At 43.8% G+C, this 19,845-nt stretch overlaps 1 protein-coding gene across 1 annotated transcript in view; it reads left to right on the forward strand.

Annotated features, from left to right (window-relative positions):
• The first annotated feature begins 14,321 nt into the window (after positions 1–14,321).
• ITGBL1 (integrin subunit beta like 1) overlaps positions 14,322–19,845 on the forward strand; it is a 215,464-nt gene continuing 209,940 nt past the window's right edge. The window contains exons 1-2 of the mRNA XM_065902065.1: positions 14,322–14,626; positions 15,611–15,831. Coding sequence (XP_065758137.1) covers positions 14,526–14,626; positions 15,611–15,831 — 322 coding nt within the window. The 5' untranslated portion in view covers positions 14,322–14,525. The remainder of the gene's footprint in view (positions 14,627–15,610; positions 15,832–19,845) is intronic.

Raw genomic sequence — 19,845 nt, forward strand, 5'->3', positions numbered from 1 at the left:
GGAAGCCATGAAGCTATGATTTTTTAAACTGGGGAGAAATACACTGGGGATAGGAAGGCAATTAATTTCTCTTATGGAAAAATAAACTGCTCAATGATATGGAAGGGATTCCCAAGGACAAACTGAACTTGGAAAATCATAGGGTACATAAATAAGTGTGATTCTCACACCATGCCTACTTTCCAGTTTAATTGAAAAAAAAGTTCCTGACTCATGACTTTGTTCTACTTTAGAATTATCTTTTCAGGAGAAACTAGATTTTCAAGGAAAATGAAAAAAAGACTAAAATCAGAAATAAACAGTAATACCAATTAAATGCTCATGCTGGGAGCGAAACAGGGATTTCACTGTCCTGAGTGGCGGCTGAGTCAGACGCCCAAAGGAACTGGATGATTTCTGAAAACAAAGGTCATGTTTCAAGAGACACAGTTAGTAATGAAATGAGGCATGTTTTGAGCACTCAATAAGAAAAGCTGCTGCCAGATAGGCATAAAGCTTTGAGTCCTGAAAATGACCTTGAATTTATTGTATAAAATATCTTAGTAACCAGGAACTCAGCCCCTTCAATGTTGATGGTGCTGGGTTGCTGTCTAAGGCAAGCCACCCCAAAATAGAGCTCCCTAGGAGGAAAAAAGTCTAGATTGGGTGACAGAGAAGAGAGCTGATGACCGTCATGGATCAACTTGGGACCAGCTGTACTAACAAGGTTGTTATCACTTCACTAATTCTCCTTTTATAAATTGCAAGAAATTGGGACCAACCAGAATTTGGGAGCAGCTGTGCCTGCATGAAATAAACATAATGTGAGTAGCAAGTAGATATGAGTAGCCAGGAGAGGCAAGGGGCAGATAGCATTGGGTTCTGTTGAAGCCACACCCAGAGCTCTTTGACCAGGTCAAGGCACCCATCCCCAGCTGCCATGAGGAATGGTGCTAATTTCTCAGCACTGTCCCCGTTCTGCAGAGAATGGCCCTCTTTAGAAGATAGGACCTGTCCCCCCTACCCTGCCCCCACCGAGGACAATCAGAAGCCAATGATGAATAGGCAGGTTTGTACAAAAAACTGACCCCCTTACTCAAGACAGACCAACTCTCCCTTTCTCCTGAAGGTGCTTGAATAACTCATGTGTCCCTAAATCCTTGTCTCAGACTCTGCTTCTTGGAAGCTAATTGAAGACGATTTCCAATTCTGCAGCCTATTTCAATAAGAGTTAGTAAATTGCACTCTCTTCCTAGTTGTTTTTGAGCCCAGAAATCTTGCAATACTTTAGTCCTGAAATTCCAAAAATTTAATGTAGCTGTTTTTTTAAAAGATTTTCTACACACAAAATTATTTTGTCTCTGGAAAGTGGCTGTTTTTCTTCTCTTTTCAGATTTATATATTTTATTTCTTTTCCTGCTTTCGGAAAAGATATTGGACACAGAGGTTATTTTGCATCTCAAAGGGACAGCTTTCATTGATTAAGCTCTATGTAGGATATTTTCTGTGGGTTTTTTGGTTAATAACATTTTAGGTAAGGTTATTTCTATTTTTAGTTTACTAAGTTTTCTTTTTTTTTTTTTTTAACCTTGAATGACTTGGTCTTTTAAATAAAATTTATTCCACATCTATTGAGTTAAATATATATTTCTCCTTCAATCTGTTATTGCTGTGAATGACAAATTCAAAAGATCTTTAATGTTATCTTAAATGATGATCTCCAGTGAAAGCACAAACAAAAACTAGAGCAAGCAAACAACTAGAAAAGAGTTTTGTTTACAATCACCAGCTACTCTGTATCTGGACCAAATTAAGATGCTACATCTTTTCTCATCTTCTTTGGTTAGAAGATGGTGATAATTACCTATCATGAGGTAATACAGTGTCTGAAACACGTCTTCATAGTTGTACAAAACATTTAAAAATATATAGTTGCCTTCTGCATCACTTTCAAGCCACCATATCATTAGAGCTTAAAATCGCTACTTTACAGAAACCTGGAATCTCCATCACAGAATACGCAATAATACAATATTGTCAAGTCAAGCACCACAGTAGCAAGGCTTCCTGTGAAAGTTTATTGATTCTGTGCATGCGTGCTAAGTTGTTTCAGTCGTGTCTGACTCTTTGCGACCCTATGGGCTATAGCCCACCAGCCTCCAGCTCACCGGCCTCCTGTGTCCATGGGGTTCTCCAAGCCAGAATACTGGAGTGGGTTACCATGCTCTCCTCCAGGGGATCTTCATGACCCAGGGATCGAACCCGAGACTCTTATGTTTCCTGCATTGGCAGGTGGATTCTTTACCACTAGTGCCCCATGGAAAGCCTTCATTGATTTCACATCACATTATTTCTGCAGATATTACAATATATGCACCTATTTGGGCCAGAAATATATAAATATATTATCTAATATGTTAAATATTATAAATTATAAAATAGACATATGGGCTATATAAATATATATATACACACACACATATAATTCAGGCTTCCCAGATGGCACTAGTGGTAAAGAACCTGCCTGACAATGCAGGAGACCCAAGAGATGTGAGTTTGATCCCTGGGTCAGGAAGATCCCCTGGAGAAGGAAATGACAGCCAACCACAGTATTCTTGCCTGGAGAATCCCACGGACAGTGGAACCTGGTGGGCTACAGTCCACAGGGTCACAAAGAGTTGGTCACGACTGAAACCACTTAGCATGCATGCATACATATAATTTAAGAAGATAGAGTCAGATTTATTCTACTTTCTAAAGTTAATGAGTCTTGTGCTAACACAGATTTTTTTTTAAAATTCAATGGCATTTTTGCTCATGGAAGACATCTACAGAGAGAAAAGAGAAATGAAAAAATATGTTATCGAGGAGGGGCAAAAAGGAAGCTCTTTGGACAATATCAAGTGAATAAAAGGACTCTAAGAAATATGCATTGTGGTTTCTCTCCAAAATTATTCAACCTCATTAACCTCAGTGCTAACCTGCAAAGTTGATTTTGAGGTGTTTTCAGTTGGAATCTACCAAAAGGTACCTATTTCTTAAAGAATACAAGTATTTGAGGGAAACTTCTAAAAGATATGAGAAATAAATTCATTTTATCTATTTTCCTACATTAGCAGTCTCCAATGGATAGATTGGTCTTATTCTTGCTTTCATACTGTTTTTTATGGTAATTATTTATGAAGATGTGTCTGCTTATTCAGACTCTAACCTGACCTTATAAGTCTTTGCATCCCGATTTTGCTTTGTCTAGTACTCTTTTTTTTTTTTACCCAGGGAGGTGCTCAATCAATATTTGTGTTTAATGAATTAACTAAATACCAATTGGTCCACAAATTTAATTGCTTGAGATTAAATGCTTTGTATGAATAATTTTCCCTTTGATGCAATAGGTATTTTTACTGAGCCCATCAAATATTTTTATATTAGGAACAGAAAATTTTCCATTCCCTGACCAGAAAGCAATCTCAAAACACAGCCGTGATAATGTCTAATTACTAAACCACCAGGGAACTGAAGCTTCCTACTTTAGTGTGAAAATAAAATAGGGGATGATGTTGAATAAGTATGTCCTCATTAGTCGTTGAAACATCCTCATACTGTAAGACTGGAAAAGTCTTTGGAGGCCATTGGATTCATCCTAGGCAGGATGATAACTCAATTATGCAAAAAATATTGTTGCCTCTCTTATATAAGAATCTTCAGTGAAAAAACTTAGAAAATTGTTTTAGCTATAAGTTTTCACAACAGCATATAACAAGATAAAAATTAAAGACATGATCTGGCTGTTATATTTATATATCATTGAGCCGATGAATGTAATGGGTCTTTTTAACTAAAATTGTGGACTGCACATTCTCTTGGCAAAACTCTATAAGCCTTTGCCCTGCTTCATTCTGTACTTCAAGGCCAAATTTGCCTGTTACTTCAGGTATTTCTTGACTTCCTACTTTTGCATGCCAGTTACACTTTAATAGTTAACTAATACAGATTGATGCTTCTACTGTCTCCACTTTATAGAAGAGCCTGGGGGTGTTTAAAACTTTAAATATATCTAAGAAAATAAATATTTTTCTTTCTGTTGAAAAAAAATTAAAAAAAATAAAATTGTGCACTGCAGAAATGATTTTCTTATAATTAAAAGCCTTTCAGTGACTAAGAGTATATTTTTTTCCAAACAGTCACCAGAAATCTTCTTTGATTTAAGCCTAATTTTTGCCCTTGTCACATTATTCATGAATATATTAATAAATGGTTGCTTGTCACAAATTCTATCAGGTATTTGTATATATACTTACATGCTGTTGCTATTATTATTGTATGAATTTTTAAAAATTCACAGAGACAATTGCTAAATCTAGCCTAATCTTTTTCTCCAAATTAAGTAATTAATTACCTCTTGATCAGTCATTCAATATTGAGCCACAACTATTAGATCACTGGAAATGATCAACTTTATTGTCATAAACAGTTGATAGCAACAGTTGCTTCTGGATTAAACTAAGATATCCCATATAACATCAGGTGTTACATGTACTACACAGAAAATAAATGTATGTTATCTTAACTTGAATTTCCTAGAAGCGGACATTGGGATGAATACATGCATGCTAAGTTGCTCCAGTTGTATCCAACTCTTCGCAGCCCTATGCTCTGTAGCCCTCCAGGCTCCCCTGTCCATGGGATTTTCCAGGCAAGAATACTGGAGTGGGTCGCTGTGCTCTCCTCAAGGGCTCTTCCAGACCCAGGAATCAAAACTGCATCTCCTGCGTTGCAGGCAGATTCTTTACTGCTGAGCAATCAGGGAAGCCCATTGCGATGAATATGTGTGCGCAATTAATTTTAAAAGAAGTGCTCCCAAGGAAGATCAAGATGGAAGCAAGACAGGGAGAGGAAGAAGCAGTGATCTGCGGCAGAAGACTCACTCACGGAGAGTAGGATTTACCATGGCTAGTAGGGGACTGCTGGATTATAATTGACATCTCAGAGATGTCTAAAGCCAGACAAGTCTGCTGGGCTTTCAGCAGTCATTGCGTAATGACTTTAGGAAGGTAAGTGGGGGAGGGAAGAGGGGAGGGTAAGGGTATAAAAAGAAACACCCAGGCACTTCTGACTCTCTGCGATTACTGACAACGTGGTCCCCACAGCCTCAGGGCAGTGCCTTGAAGATCTGCGGATGCTGGCCTTTGAAAGGATACCAAAGGGGCACCAACTACGACAAATTTGTGAATCTGAGGTGGCCTGGGCAGGGAACCAACAACGTCTGCCACATCCAACTGATGCCTTCACGGTGCTGAGAAAATGCAGCTAGCGCATTTAAGGGCCGATGTAATACAATGCAGGGATTAGTAAAATAACTATCGCCGTAAATCCAACATAAGCTGAGGCTGTCAAGATTATCCACCGCGGCTGGAGGGGGGCTGAACACACTTGTGAAAGCCTTTGAACTAAAGTCAGCCTTTAAAATGTGGAAGACTTCATTGCCTGGAAGAGAACATTTTAAGTGGATGAAAAAGCAGAATGTTGCAGACTGGGAAGCAAACATGGAGGAGAGTTTAGGAGTGCACAAGACTGGGGAGGAATAATGCCTGGGGAAGGGAAAGGAGGACGCAGGATTGGGGCGGGGGGAGCCATCGGACTCCTCTGCCGGCTGACATGGCCCTGGGTCAGCCCGTGGGCAGTTGCACACAGGGACTGTCCCTTAGTGACACCACGTGGAGCAGAATCGGCTGGACTCCCACTTACGCCTCACCGGGTGGGTGATGAGTCATTCCGGGAAGAGTCGTGCCCTTGGCTGCAAAGCTGAGATAGTCTCCAGAAGGATAATTGATTTCACCTCGGCTTCCTCTTTGATTTATAAACTAGAAAGATACGATGAAAAATAAATGTAAATAAGCATAAAAGAGCTCTTTCAGTCAGTATAAAATAAAACATATACCAGAGAAGAACACATCATAGTGTAGTTGGCCATATTTTCTCTTTCTCAGGGGTGCATCAAACAATGAATCTTATATTGGATGAAATATGGCACAGAACCTGGCTGACACATCATAGGTTTTCAATGAAAGTGAATGGACTTGATTTTTCAATTATTTGTAAAGTTGTCAATCTTAAAGGACTTAGGCATTTAAGTCATTCCAGTAATGCTTTGGAAAATGAACACAATGGAAAGTAAAAACTAATCATTTAATTAGTATCTTTTTAATGTATTTAGAGTTTTATCATTAACTGGAAGAAGTAAATGTCATCTCTCTCTCTAACCACGATTATATCCAATCAGTTGTAATAGTCCTAGGAAGAGAGTTAATTAAAAATATGACAATAACAAAACAATGAACTCAATTTTCCCATTGTTTTAAATATCTCCTCAGCACACCAGGACATAAAGATATTTAAGTTTTCAAGAATTGTTGAGATTGAAGCTTAACTTGTATCTGAAATGCCAAAGCAACTGATTTAGGAGCAGAATTAACTAAAAGAATGAGTTGTTTGACCATTTCAGCCAGAGCTTGAAAGGCAAGTAAAATTTATGGTGTCTCCGTGGTTAAGAGGAAAGCAGAAGAAATGGACTGAGTTACCCAAAGACAAGACCATGAGCCTCTGTCTCCTCCAAAACCACCTTTATTTCCAGTTCTTTCTCAGCTCCTCAGTTATTCTTCTTTGGGGTTACTGGCCTCATTTCACCCCTCTCCTTTTTCCTAAATCAGTTTAATTCTCACCCCATTTGCAGCAATTTATATAGATTGATTACCAGGCTTCTAGCAAATGAAATTTCTGTAAAATCGGATTTCGTCATTATTCATGAATATATAAATATTGCTAACAATTTTCATCACAATAAGGAAGTGTTTATGAGCTGCCTAGTCACACGAACTACATCAAACTTCACATAATTTTTTTCTCATGATTTCAGTTTGTAAGTTGCATATTATTGTGGGAAAATGTTCATCTCTGATCTGGTCTTTTATACACTCTTATTATTATTATTTTTCCCCAAATGCTTACCAATGTGTCAGGCGACGCACTCAGGGTCCCAGACTCAGAGCTGGCGTGCAGCTTGTTGAGAATCTCTTTTAACCTACATATAGTGCCTTCGGGCTTCCCAGGTGGCGCTAGTGGTAAAGAACCTGTCTGCCAATGAAGACAAGAGACAACATGGGTTCCATCCCTGGATGGGGAGATCCCCTGGAGGAGGGCATGGTAACCCACTCCCGTGTTCTTGCCTAGAGTCCCCATGGACAGAGGAGCCTGGCGGGCTACAGTCCCTGGAGTCACAAAGAACTGGACATGACTGAAGCAACTTAGACTGCATGCAATATGCCTTTAGTTTGCTTAATTTTTTTTTCTGATTTATGTAGAAAAGATACTACTCCTGTTGGAATAATATTGAAAATAATGGAAACAGTAGTATACATAAAACTTTTAAAACAAGATAGTGTATGGTATAATAGTAGTAAGGTAGCGTTAGTCACTCAGTTGTGTCCGACTCTTTGTGACCCTGTGGACCGGAGCCTGCTAGATTCCTCTCTCCGTGGGATTCCCCAGGCAAGAATACTGCAGTGGGTGGCCATTCCTTTCTCCAGGGGATCTTCCCTACCTAGGGATAGAATCTGGGTCTCCTGCATTGCGGGGCGGAGTCAAACACCTAGCAAGGATGATGAAGAGAGAGCAGAGGAACAGAGTCACTGACCAGCCTGCATAGTGAGAAAGGCAACAACCAGTCAGGAGTCTGGACGTGAGTTTGAACAAACTCCAGGATATGGTGAAGGACAGTGAAGTCTGGCGTGCTGAGTCCATGGCGTGGCAGGGAGTTTGACATGACTAAGTGACTGAACAAGAAGGACAGATTTCAAATAAAAATGCATATAAATTAAATATAGTTTTAACTTCTGGAAATATATGTTACATAATCTAGAGCTCCATATAAATGCCCATCACCAGAATACTAAATGCAAGTTTCCATCATTTCCTTCTCTAATAGATGTGTGTATGTAAGTGAATATATATATATATTTGTTTATATTCGCTTGCAAAAATATGTATTCCTATTCCCTCTATGTTACTGGAAGACTTTGAACAAACATATAAAGAAAATCTAATCATAGAAATTTAGAACGGGGGAAAACCAGCTTTCCCTTCACCTGTGCCGTTTGGGAAACTGAAATTCATCAGGTTAAAGAAACCCGCCAAGACCTGGCAGTTAGTGGATGGCAAAGCCAGCATCAGAAACCCTTTTCTGAACAAACAGTTCAGTGTTCTCTCCACTGGCCGGCTCCTGGTCTTATCCTCCCATTGCTTATTCATCTGATCAGCAGTCGAGTGTGACTTTAAGAATTAAGAGTCTATTAGTCGGGATAACATAATATTAAAGTGATCAATCTTTTTCCCCTGAAGTCAATGAAAATAACCTCCATATATTTTGCTTTTCCTAAAATTTCCTTCCTGCATCAACCAGAACTGTAAAAATACTCAGAAGACTGGAAGATTATTTCTTATCCCTGAAGCGCCTAATATTTCCAGGTGTTTTCACTAAGTGGGAGAAAAAAAAAATTGCTCCTGGTTTTGCTCTGATGTCTGGAAAAGATGTTAACTAGACACCTTTTTATTCCACAGCTCTGGCCCAGATGAAAAGCTCTTTTTCTTGGAAATTGAAGCCTATTTTTATTGCTGCCCGGGAATACTGAAGCTTCCTGAAAGCTTCGGAGTACCTTTTACTTTTTGGAAACCCGGATGCCTCCTTTCTGCTGAAAATATTACCCGAGTGGATTTTGAGTGAAACTGAGATTTTTTTTAAAAAAAACTTCAAACTTGACTCTAAGTGATTAAACAATTAGTGTGACTCATGCATGTGGACAGATGAGTAAGAGTTGTTGATTATCTGACTCTAGATTAGCTTTTTGGATTTTTTTTTTTTTTTGGTGAAAAATATTTTCTTGCTAATTTTTATATTTTAATGACCTTAATGTAGCTCATAATGGTGTGTTAATTCTTTCCTTCCATAAATGTGAAATACCATACTTTGGGCTTCCCAGGCAGCATCGCTAGTGGTTTACCACTATGCAGTCTGCCTATGTGGGAGACATAAGAGCCGAGGGCTTGACCCCTGGGTTGGGAAGATCCCCTGGAAGAGGGCATGGCAACCCACTCCAGTATTCTTGCCTGGAGAATCCCATGGACAGAGGAGCCTATCGGGCTATGATCCATGGGGTCACAAAGAGATAGGACAGAAGCAACTTAGCATGCCCGCACCACACTTTAGTTCAAACTGTTGAATCTAATCAAACTGTCAAAAAGTCATTCACTTATTCATTCATTTAATCATCCTCTAGGCAAATATTTGCTGAAATATTATGCTGTACCAGGCACTGGAGTGACAGCAAGGAATGATCAAGCAGAAGTCCCTGCGTTAATGGAATCTGCTTTTAACTTGGAAGAGGTAGATAATACACAGTAGGTGAACAAAAGATGTGAGACCCTGCTCAAGGCTGCCAAAAAAAAAAAAAAAGACAGAAGAAAAGGTTCTTGGACTGGGAGGCAGCTTTAGACAGAGCAAGGAAGGAGAGGGAGGAGAAAGGGGAAAAAGATGAGAGGGAAGGAGGAAGGGAATAGTAAATTAACAAAAAGATGAGGCTTCTCCGATTGCTCAGCAGGTAAAGAATCTTCTTGCAGTGCGGGAGACACAGGAGACTCAGGTTTGATTCCTGGAGGAGGAAATGGCAACCCACTCCAGTATTCTTGCCTGGGAAATCCCACGGACAGAGGAGCCTGGTGGGCTACAGTCCATGGAGTCGTAAAGAGTCTGAAGCGACTGAGCCCGCACGCACAGGCGAATAAACACTTCTGAAAATTCTCGCTCAGCTTCACATCTCGCACGTCTAATTGTCTTCATTTTTTGTCTTTCCTGCCATGTCAACACGAATCACAATGATGGAGCTGTCCATCTCTATGATTTCTATATGGGAGGGGTGTCAGGAGGTCCATAATTTTGCAAGTGGGCATTGAGGGATGGGGGGTGCGTCTGGGATCTGAGCAATCAGCCCTGGGAGAGGCTGTTCCCGAGGCACAGGGCAATGTCCAGTGAGGGATGCAGCTGTGAGCCAGGGGATGGGCACAGGAGCTTTGATGAGGGGGTCTGGATGAGCACCCGCGATGGAGACCAACGTGAAGTGTCCTCCATGAAATGACAGAGTATTTGAGCTTTATGCAATCAACAGTGTATAGCTCTACAATAGGGAGTGAATGTGCCGAAAACTGTAGGTTAGAAAGAGCTCCCCGGGAGCAGGCTGGATCCAGTCAGAGGCTGGATGCAGTGAGGCCGGTTTGGAGGCTGTGGCAATGGTGGACAAAAGAGAAGTAAAAGATGCTGAAGAGAGAGGCTGGATTACTAAAAGTTGGAATCAACTTGATTCAGCGACTTATTGGACAATCCAGGTAAACTGTAGAGAGGAATCAAAGATAGCTCTAAGAATAGTGGCTATTGCCGCCGCCACTGCTGCATCACTTCAGTCGTGTCCGACTCTGTGCGACCCCATAGACGGCAGCCCACCAGGCTCCCGTCCCTGAGATTCTCCAGGCAAGAACACTGGAGTGGGTTGCCATTTCCTTCTCCAATGCATGAAAGTGAAAAGTGAAAGTGAAGTCACTCAGTCGTGTCCGACTCTTCTAGACCCCATGAACTGCAGCCTACCAGGCTCCTCTGTCCATGGGATTTTTCCAGGCAAGAGTACTGGAGTGGGGTGCCATTGCCTTCTCTGACAGTGGCTAATGAATTCAGTAAAATGATATAATTAATTGTTCAGAGGCTAAGTCCTGTCTGACTCTTTGCAACCCCATGGACTGCAAACCCAGGCTTCCCTGTCCTTCACCATCTCCTGGAGCTTGCTCAAACTCATGTCCATTGAGTCGGTGATGCCATCCTACCATCTTATGCTCTGTCATCCCCTTTTCCTCCCACCCTCAATGTTTCTCAGCATCAGGGTCTTTTTCAATGGGTCGGCTCTTCACATCACGGGGCCAAAGTAGTCGCGCTTCAGTGCCTTTAAAATATTTCTTGAAGCCCAGATTGTATGATTTTGTGATCTGATGACTCAGAACTATGTTTGAGGACTAAGGTGCTTTTCAGTCCCTTTGAGTTTGGTCTCAGGCACTAGGAGATGAGGCCTTTGTTTCAGAGCTGTCAGGCGGTCTTTGGGGTCAGTGAGAAGCTCAGAACCTTCCACACAGCAAGTGGGTCCTCCTTCCTACCTCTGGTCTCAGGAGATGCTTGTCCTTGTGTATTTTGCAAACTGGGAGAGGGAAGAAAGTAGGTCGTTCCAAGGCATTTAGTACTTTGGCAGAAAAAAAAGTATATCAAAGTTTGCTAAAAAGAGAAAAGGTTATTTTCTTTTATTTTGACAGAGTTTGCATGGATCCAAGACTTTCTACTGAGTCACCAACTCAGCCGCAATATAACTATTTCAGCTTCCTGGGAATACTATTTCTGAGTCGCAGTGACATAATGATTTGAACATTTCAATGCTTTCAGGAACCTAGAACATACTATCTTTGCTTCACAGCTGCACACGGTCCACATGGTAATATTCGTCATTGCATGGTGCCCTGTATGAAAACACCACAGAATAAAAGAAATCTTTTAATTCCTGAAAGAAATGTTCAGACACCAGTTCCCTATTCCACAAGTCTCTTTTTCCCTCAGAAAATATGCAAAAAGCAATACATGACTCATTTGTTAAAAGTTCCATGTTTTCATTGCAAATTCCTAGTCAGGCTTTGGAATGGATGCTTCTCTTCTACGATTCCCATATTCTCTGAGTCACCAAGGTTTTTGGATGTTGGCAGGAGAGTCTGTTCCTACGACGTCCTCACAGAGTTACGCGTGGCCAGGAAGGAACAGGGTGCCAGAATTTGAACTAGGAGTGAGTGTGGGTATCATTCTTCCATCCAGGCACCCATGGCCCCAGTCCTGGGCACTGCGGTTCACAAAGCTTCCCCCTGTGATGTGCAAATAGAATTCTCAGCAATACTGTTAACGTGTAGTCAGTGATTCCACAGGTCTGGGGCGGGGGGCTGAGAGCTTGCATTTGTAACGAGTCCCCAGGTGCTGAGGATGCCGGTTCAGGGATCACACTTAGGAAATGACTGGTTTAGGGATTCCCTCCATCTCTCCTCCAGATATGCCTCTCCCGCACAGGATGATCACGTGATCCAGGGCATCTAGTAACATGAGACTTGGCGGCTCCTTCTAAACCACATTGTGGCTACTCAGGACTCCAGAATTTCCCGCCCAGACAACTCGCTGTTTTGTACACACATCTCCCCAGTCCGTCCTTCCACTGGCCGATCCCACCACCAGTGTGTACATGCGTGTTTCAGTAAGGGTTGGCAAAGGGTCAGCCTTTGGAGAAGAGAGAGAGAAGTGGGTGGCCCTTCGTTTAGGGACTTCCATTTGCCTTTTTGCCCCAGCAGATAAATGTTAGAGGTGGTCTTTTTCTTTTTTTAACTTTTTATTCTGTATTGCAGTATAACTGATCGATGAACAATGTTGTGATAGTTTCAGGTGAACGGCAGAGGGACTCAGTCATACACACACACATATCCCTTCTCCCCCAAACTCTCCTCCCATCCAGCTTGCCACGTAACACCGAGGAGAGATCCCCATGCTCTACAGCAGGTCCTTGTTGGTGATCCACTTTAAATACAGCAGCGTGTACCTGTCCATCCCAAACTCCCTAACCATCCCTTCCCCCTATGCTTCTTCCTACCAATCATAAGTCCCTTCTCAAGATTTTTTGATGTGGACCACCTTTAAAGTCCTTATTTGAATTTGTAACAATATTGCTTCTGTTTCACTTTTTGGTGTTTTGGCCACGATCTTAGCTCCCCAAACAGGGATCGAATCTGAACCCACCCTGCATTGGAAGGCAAGGTTTTAGGACCGATCCCTGGGAGCGGTCTTACATCTGTTCATGAGAATGACAGGAAGATATTCCATCCGGAAATGTTTTCTCTGATTTTAAGGCCACGGCACAGTTTGGATGGTTGTTTCATGCGAATCTACTGCCTCTAAAGGTCTTCTTAGAACAATGGGAGAATGTTTCTTCCCTTCCATAGAAGGGTCCACACCTTTCCCAGGTGACTGCCTGCAGGCTTTGAGAGCTCAGAGCTTTCAGCTGAAGCCCAGCTTCCTCTGTGAATTTGAGTAAGTCCATCACTTTTGAGCAGGAAGGCATGCTTTGGTCTCAGTTTCTTGATCTTTATAATGGGAATACTGCCCCACTCTCTGCCACATCTTCCCCATGTCCAGCCAACTTTCCTTCATCCTGTGGCCTTTAGCTCAAATGCCATCATTTTTTTTTTCCATTGAGAAAATTTTTATTGAAATATATTTGACATATAATATTGTGTGAATTCCACATGGACAACATGTCAATTTGATCTTTTTTTATATTGTAGCATCTTGACTAGATCAGATGCGTGGAGTTAAGATGGAAGTAACTGGCAACCTTTCCTCCCTTTATATTCCTGATTTTATTTTATGTCTGCTAGCCCAGTGATTCCAAGAGCAGGGATCATGTCTCCTTAATACTCTGCTGCGTCTTCTTTACTGGCACAGAGCCTGACACCTAATAGATGCTAAGCCTGTGTTTGCTAAATGAGTAAATGAACGTGTGGTTATTGTCACAACTGGAGAGAGAATTTCCTAAGTGACTGGCATCACATAGGTGCTTCGCAAGAGACGCTCATGATTTTTCAGTGCCATTGACACTGGAATCACATGTTGCATCTTCTCATACTCAATCGTGGGGGAGAACGGGGTGAACTTGGAACAACTACAGTCTGAACTGTCCAAGTCAAGAAAAAAATGTGGTGTGATAAACTACTGGCCCGAACAACGAGAAGCATGACACACTTTTTAAAGGCTTAAGGAAATGAGAGATCCATAATTTAAAATGCAGGATCAAAAGTACAAAAAAGCAGTCCTTAACTCATTTTGCTTGCCCCTCACAACTCATACCACAGACAGTCCAATAGTGCACTTTCCTGAAGAGCAAGGGGTGAAAAGGAATTCCCTCCTGACATCACCTAACTCCCCCGTTCCTCTTCTCATCTCTGGGGATTATCTTATCTGCCCCTTTAATGTCAGCCAGCCCAAAGAGCCTCTTGTCAAATATTTCTGGGGCCTGCACTTGAAGAAAGGAACGTTTCTCTCAAATCTGTGAACAGGACATTTTTCTTTCTTTCTTTTTTTAATGTCAAAATAAACCATCTGCTTGTACAACTGTTTCTAATTACTTCCCTGCCTAGACTCTCCACTTGAGGGGTTTGGTACCAGCACCCCGCCCAGAGCGCTGCCGCCCAAACCCTCGCAGGCAGCTCGTCCACGCCCTCGCAGCTCCGGGTAGAGCCCGGGTCCTGCACGCCTGGGTGTTTGCGAGTCCGTCTGCCCGGCCGTCTGCTGGGGGCACCTCTCCCCGCTCGGCCTCCCTGCCCCCCCGGGAGCCCCACCTCGCAGCCGCGCTCCAGCCTCTGCAGCCTGGAGACTCAGCATGCGTCCCGCAGGCTTGGGGAGCATCTTGCTGCTGGTGTCCGCCCTTCTCCTGCCCGGGGGGCTGTCAGCTGTTCCGCAAAGCTTTTCGCCGACTCTGAGGTAAGTCCGGTTTGTTTTTCTTGAAGACAGACCTGCCCTGCCTTGCGTGGCGGGACTCAAAGCTCCGGGATGGCTGCCCCAAGCCAAGAGCAGTTAGGAAGTTGGACGCCAGATCAACTGATTTTCAACCTGTTCCGATTCTTCTTCCATCTACATTGTGTATTGCCTTACCCCTGTTCATTTGCCCTTCCTTGGGAAAAATACAATCATCGAATACATTTATCATTCTCTCCTATTCCAATACGTATCAGGAGGAATTTTCTGCCAGGCCAGGTATACCTTTGTGCTCTCACCGCCTAGAAGGCAGAGCGTGGGGCTTGCATTAACATTTTGCATGGCATTTTCAGAGAATTGGAGGCACATCGCAATAACTAACCTTGTATGCTTTATAGTTTATAAGTATTTTATGTTCTAAAAGTATAGTTTATAAGTATTGCTTATTGCAACTTGAAAAAGCTTTATGTCCTCTGCTATCATAACCTGTATGGTTCTTTCTATGTAACCATCTCTCCTTTTTCATAAAACAACTGCCCCTGGCCATCAGCTAGCAACAGGACTTTTGAAAGAGAACTGAAAAGTCAGCCAAGGGTCAGACTTTGGATTAATTTTGGATTAATTTGCATTTAATCTAAATGCGCTGTGTAAGGTTCAGTGGCAGACCTCCAAGGGGCAGGCCCGGATCCTCCAGTTCACCTGGAAGACGGACCTCTTTTTCGGTGGGGCAGGTCACCACTTAGACATCTGTGGTCATTTCTCCGGCGATGACCAGAGGACGGCAACAGCTTGGTCCTCGGAGAAACGGGGGACGAGGGGGTGCCCAGGCTGACGATCCCCAGGGGGTTGGCGGTCGGTCTCCAGTTCGGGATCTGGGTGGACCCTGGGAGGCCGCGGCGGCGGGGCGGGTGTTGGGGGGGGGGTCTCGGAGCAGAAGGGGCAGTGCCTGGACGTGACCGTGGCCCCCGCTGTGGTCTGTCGCCCCTGCAGGAGCGGCCGGGGCGCCGCCGCGTGCAGGCTGTCCCGGGCCGAGTCGGAGCGCCGGTGCCGCGCGCCCGGGCAGCCCCCAGGGGGCGCTCTGTGCCACGGCCGCGGCCGCTGCGACTGCGGGGTGTGCATCTGTCACGTGAGCGAGCCCGGCGTGTACTTCGGGCCCCTCTGCGAGTGCCACGAGTGGGTGTGCGAGAGCTACGACGGCAGCGCCTGCGCAGGTAAGAGGGCGGCGCCGGCCCCCGCACGCGCTGCCCGGGGCCTCGGCCCCGCGGGGAGGGGAGGCCGGGGACCGCCCCATCGCGTCCTAGAAGCCACTGTCCCATCCGCGTCCTGGAAGCCACCGCTGGGCTGGGGACCTCCCCATCGCGTCCTAGAAGCCACAGTCCCATCGCGTCCTAGAAGCCACCGTCCCATCCGCGTCCTGGAAGCCACCGCCGCCGGGGGCCTGCCTTCCGCCAGTCGGTTCTGGAATCACGTCTCTGAACCCCGACCTCCGCCCTAGGGCCCAGACTTCAGTGGGAATAGTATTTGCTAAGGCTCACTCGCTCGATCACAAATCTCAGCCTCTACTGTTGCTTCCTCCTTGCAGACCAAACCCCCCCACTTCCCCGTAAACGGAGTTGTTTCGCTGGGCTCTCCACTCTGATCACGCATGTTAATCGTAATATTTGCAGAGTGGAAGCCTCTATTTGTTTTAAATTGAAGGGTAGCTGATCGACAGTGTGGTGGTAGTTTCTGACCCCTGTTTTCTTTCTTTACCGAGGAAGCACAGGAGAACCTTATTTCCCTACATTCCAGGGAAGCCCACTGTGTTTTTGAATGTGGATTTGCCCTCTCATAGGTAGCGTTTAGTTGACACGTAGTGGCGTATATCAGAAAACTGTACACCAAGACGGGCAGGCCTGGATTTTCTTGGAAGCTATGGCTTCTGTATTGTTTTCGCTGCTCCCATTTTTTGGCTTCAGTGCACCTTGGTGTTTTGTAAGGGTGGGGTGCAAATAAACTCATTTCCTTTGCACATTTTAAAGGAGTGATTTGGGTTCTCATACTGGAAGTGGTCAAGCTATTTTTTCGACGGGAACACCCCTAACGTCTATAACCAGTTTCACATCACTGTGCTGTTTGCTTGGAGCCAAGAACCTCAATCAGGTCATTGTGAATGATCCAGGCCCTCGGTCAGTGAAACCGCATTCTCAGTGCACTTTTGTGGGAATACACACAGTGCGTTCCCACCAGTGTTTGGCAGACTCATAGGAAAAAAAAAAATCCACTTATTTTACCCACAGTGTAGCTGAGGATGAGAGTCCAACAGTAACAGAGAGATCAAGCATGAGTTTATAGCAAGATTTTTTTTTCTTCTGTGGCATTTGGGCCTAGAAGCGTAGGGAAGGTACTTAATACGCGGGCTGTTTGACTATAAAAAAAAAAGTCATTTAAGTAATTTGGAGGGCCATGGGTGCTTCTGCGTGTTTGTTTCGCCTTGGAGGCTGCAGTTCAACCCTTTAAAAGTATTGAATGCCACAACTTATTTTAGCTTCTCAGTCCCACATACTACAGTGCTATTAAGGCCAGCCGTTTGGAATGAAAGCTAAGCATTGTCTAATATTTCTCTCCAAATTCAACTGTTACCTGGCTTCTCTGGCTTTGATTGCCTCTGGCAAGGCCTCCTCAATATCGTGAGTTCTGGGCACATTTTTCAGGGCATTTTGCATTGTTCTTTCATTGGAAACAGAAGAAGCAAGATGCAGTTTTCAGCTAGTAAGCTAGTTCTGGTTACCAGTAGCTTGAACTCCCCTTTTAATGAAGTTGATCGATTTCCTTTCTGTTAGTTACAGGGTAGCTGTGGTATGTTTATGTACTCTTGTTTATCTCCCATGGGAAATGGTTTTTTGTTTCGTCCCACCATCTTTGTCACTACATTCCTTCCATCCTGGTGCAAAATGCAGCGCTGAGTCATGCATGGTTTTGTTTGCTTATGTGTACATTCCTGCTTCTCTATATTTAAGACTCAATGAAAGAACCCTGTTTGTTTCCAGTCCTCATCTTTCTGACTGTCGCCCATTGATGCCGGCCTGCTGGGCCTGGTGTAGAATCTGCGCCCCTGCAAATGCACTGGCTATATTTGCCAGGTCAGTGAGGACAGCCTCACACACAGTCTGTCTGGTTATCTTGCCAGCTTGCCCGCTTGTTCTGTGCTTCAAGTTTAGCTCCTCCATTCTGTCTGCAAGAAATGATTCCTATATTATCGCCAGTAAGAGAGAAACATGGGCTTCCCCAGTGGCTCAGCAGGAAAAAGAATCTGCCTGCAATACAGGAGACACAGGAGACATGGGTTCGATCCCTGGGTCAGGAAGATCCCCTGGAGAAGAAAGTGGCAACCCACTCCAGTATTCTTGCCTGGAAAATCGTGTGGACAGAGGGGCCTCCTGGGCTACAGTCCATGGGGTCGCAAAGAGTCGAACATGACCGAGCACTCAGTCGAGAGAGAAACATAGCAGGTTGTCTTTTATGTTTTATGTGCGTCTGGGCCTTGGTCTCTGTGATAAGCCCCTATAGGTGATTTTCAGAAATAGAGCAACTTCCAGAGACTTCCCCCACCTCTGTGAAGAAAACACAGTTCTGCTCTGGCAGGGTATCATAGAGTGGTTAAGACTGTGGGCTCTGGGAGAAGTTTTCCAGGATTTGAATCCCACCCTTAACATCTGTCTGAATTTGGGCAGTTACTTAACATTCCTTAGCCTTGATTTCTTCATCTGTAAAATGGGAATAATAAAGTAGCTATCATAGGGGATTGTTGTGAGGTTTAACAGATGCAGGAGACTTAGAATACTGTTTTGCATAAAGTCAGCACTCAGAACACATGAATATGCTTGTATATGTCTATATAACATTATTTTGGGATGCACAGAAGGTGAGCTAGGGTGAATGGGTAGAAAGAGATGGATAGATAAAGAGCCTGGCTTTCTGTTTGTTAGTCAGTTGATACTGTGAAAGCAGTTTAGTTTCTTTGAATTCTTGGTGTGGGGGGGACCTGTTATTGATCCAAAGTTCAAAAGGTGAAGCAAGGACAGCGATTTTGGCTCAACCTGAGAGCCACTGTAGGAGATACACTGTGCTCTTTTCAAATTAAGTCCACTGGGATTCTTACACCCTGACTCATAGGAGACATCCTTATTTTAAATGAGCTGATTGGGAGTGAGGACATTTACACACGATCACAAGTAGTCTGTCTCTCCCAGTCTCCTCTGGCTCCTGGCACATGGATCTTCCTCCAAATTCCATAGCATAAAGATCCTACTCAGCGATTGTTCATGTGGGCGTGACGGTCTAATGAGGAGTAAACTCATTTTGATGAAATATTTCTTTAAGAATAGTCAGATGTTTGATTCTGTAAAAACAAACTTGTGGTTTGGACTTCAGGGTATACTGAATAACCCCCCTGGGTACCTGTGATTACACTTAAAGTATTGACTTCTTAAACATTTTTCCGATCAGTTTTTGAAATACATCACTTAAAAGAGATTTGGTTTTAGCAACTTGGAAAAGCTAATTGAATCCATTGTAGTCAGTTCTATAAAGTGCTATTGAATGGCAGCCCACTCCGGCGTTCTTGCCTGGAGAATTCCACGGACAGAGGAATTCGGTGGGCTACAGTCCATGGGTCACAAAGAGTCAGACACGACTGAGCAACTAACACACACACATACACACACATGCACACACACATACATAAAGTGCTATATGGCCTTCCCTGATGGCATTGGGTAAAGAATATGCCTGCAGTGTGGAAGATGCAGGGGACTTGGGTTTGATCCCTGGGTCAAGAAGATCCGGGGATCAAACCCATGAATCACGTGGACGGGGAGCATGGAGGGTTACAGTCCAAGGGCGGCAAAGAGTTGGACACGACTGAGGACGAAGCACTCACACTTGCACACACAGAGTGCTGCGTATTTGCTAGACTCTCTGTTTACTATGAAAGACGTGCTATTAAAGATGTTGTTGTGTAGTCGCTTAGTCATGTCTGACTCTTTGCAACCCCATGGACTGTCGTTCACCAGGCTCCTCTGTCCATGGGATTTCCCAGGCAAGAATACTGCAGTGAGTTGCCATTTCCTTCTCCAGGGGATCTTTCTGACCCAGGGATCAAACCTGCATCTCCTGCATTGGCGGGTGGATTCTTTACCACTGAGCCACCAGGGAAGCCCTGTAAGATGTTGTAAATAAATGTA

The sequence above is a fragment of the Muntiacus reevesi genome, chromosome 11, assembly GCF_963930625.1.
Source record: "Muntiacus reevesi chromosome 11, mMunRee1.1, whole genome shotgun sequence".
Taxonomy (NCBI): Eukaryota; Metazoa; Chordata; class Mammalia; order Artiodactyla; family Cervidae; genus Muntiacus; species Muntiacus reevesi.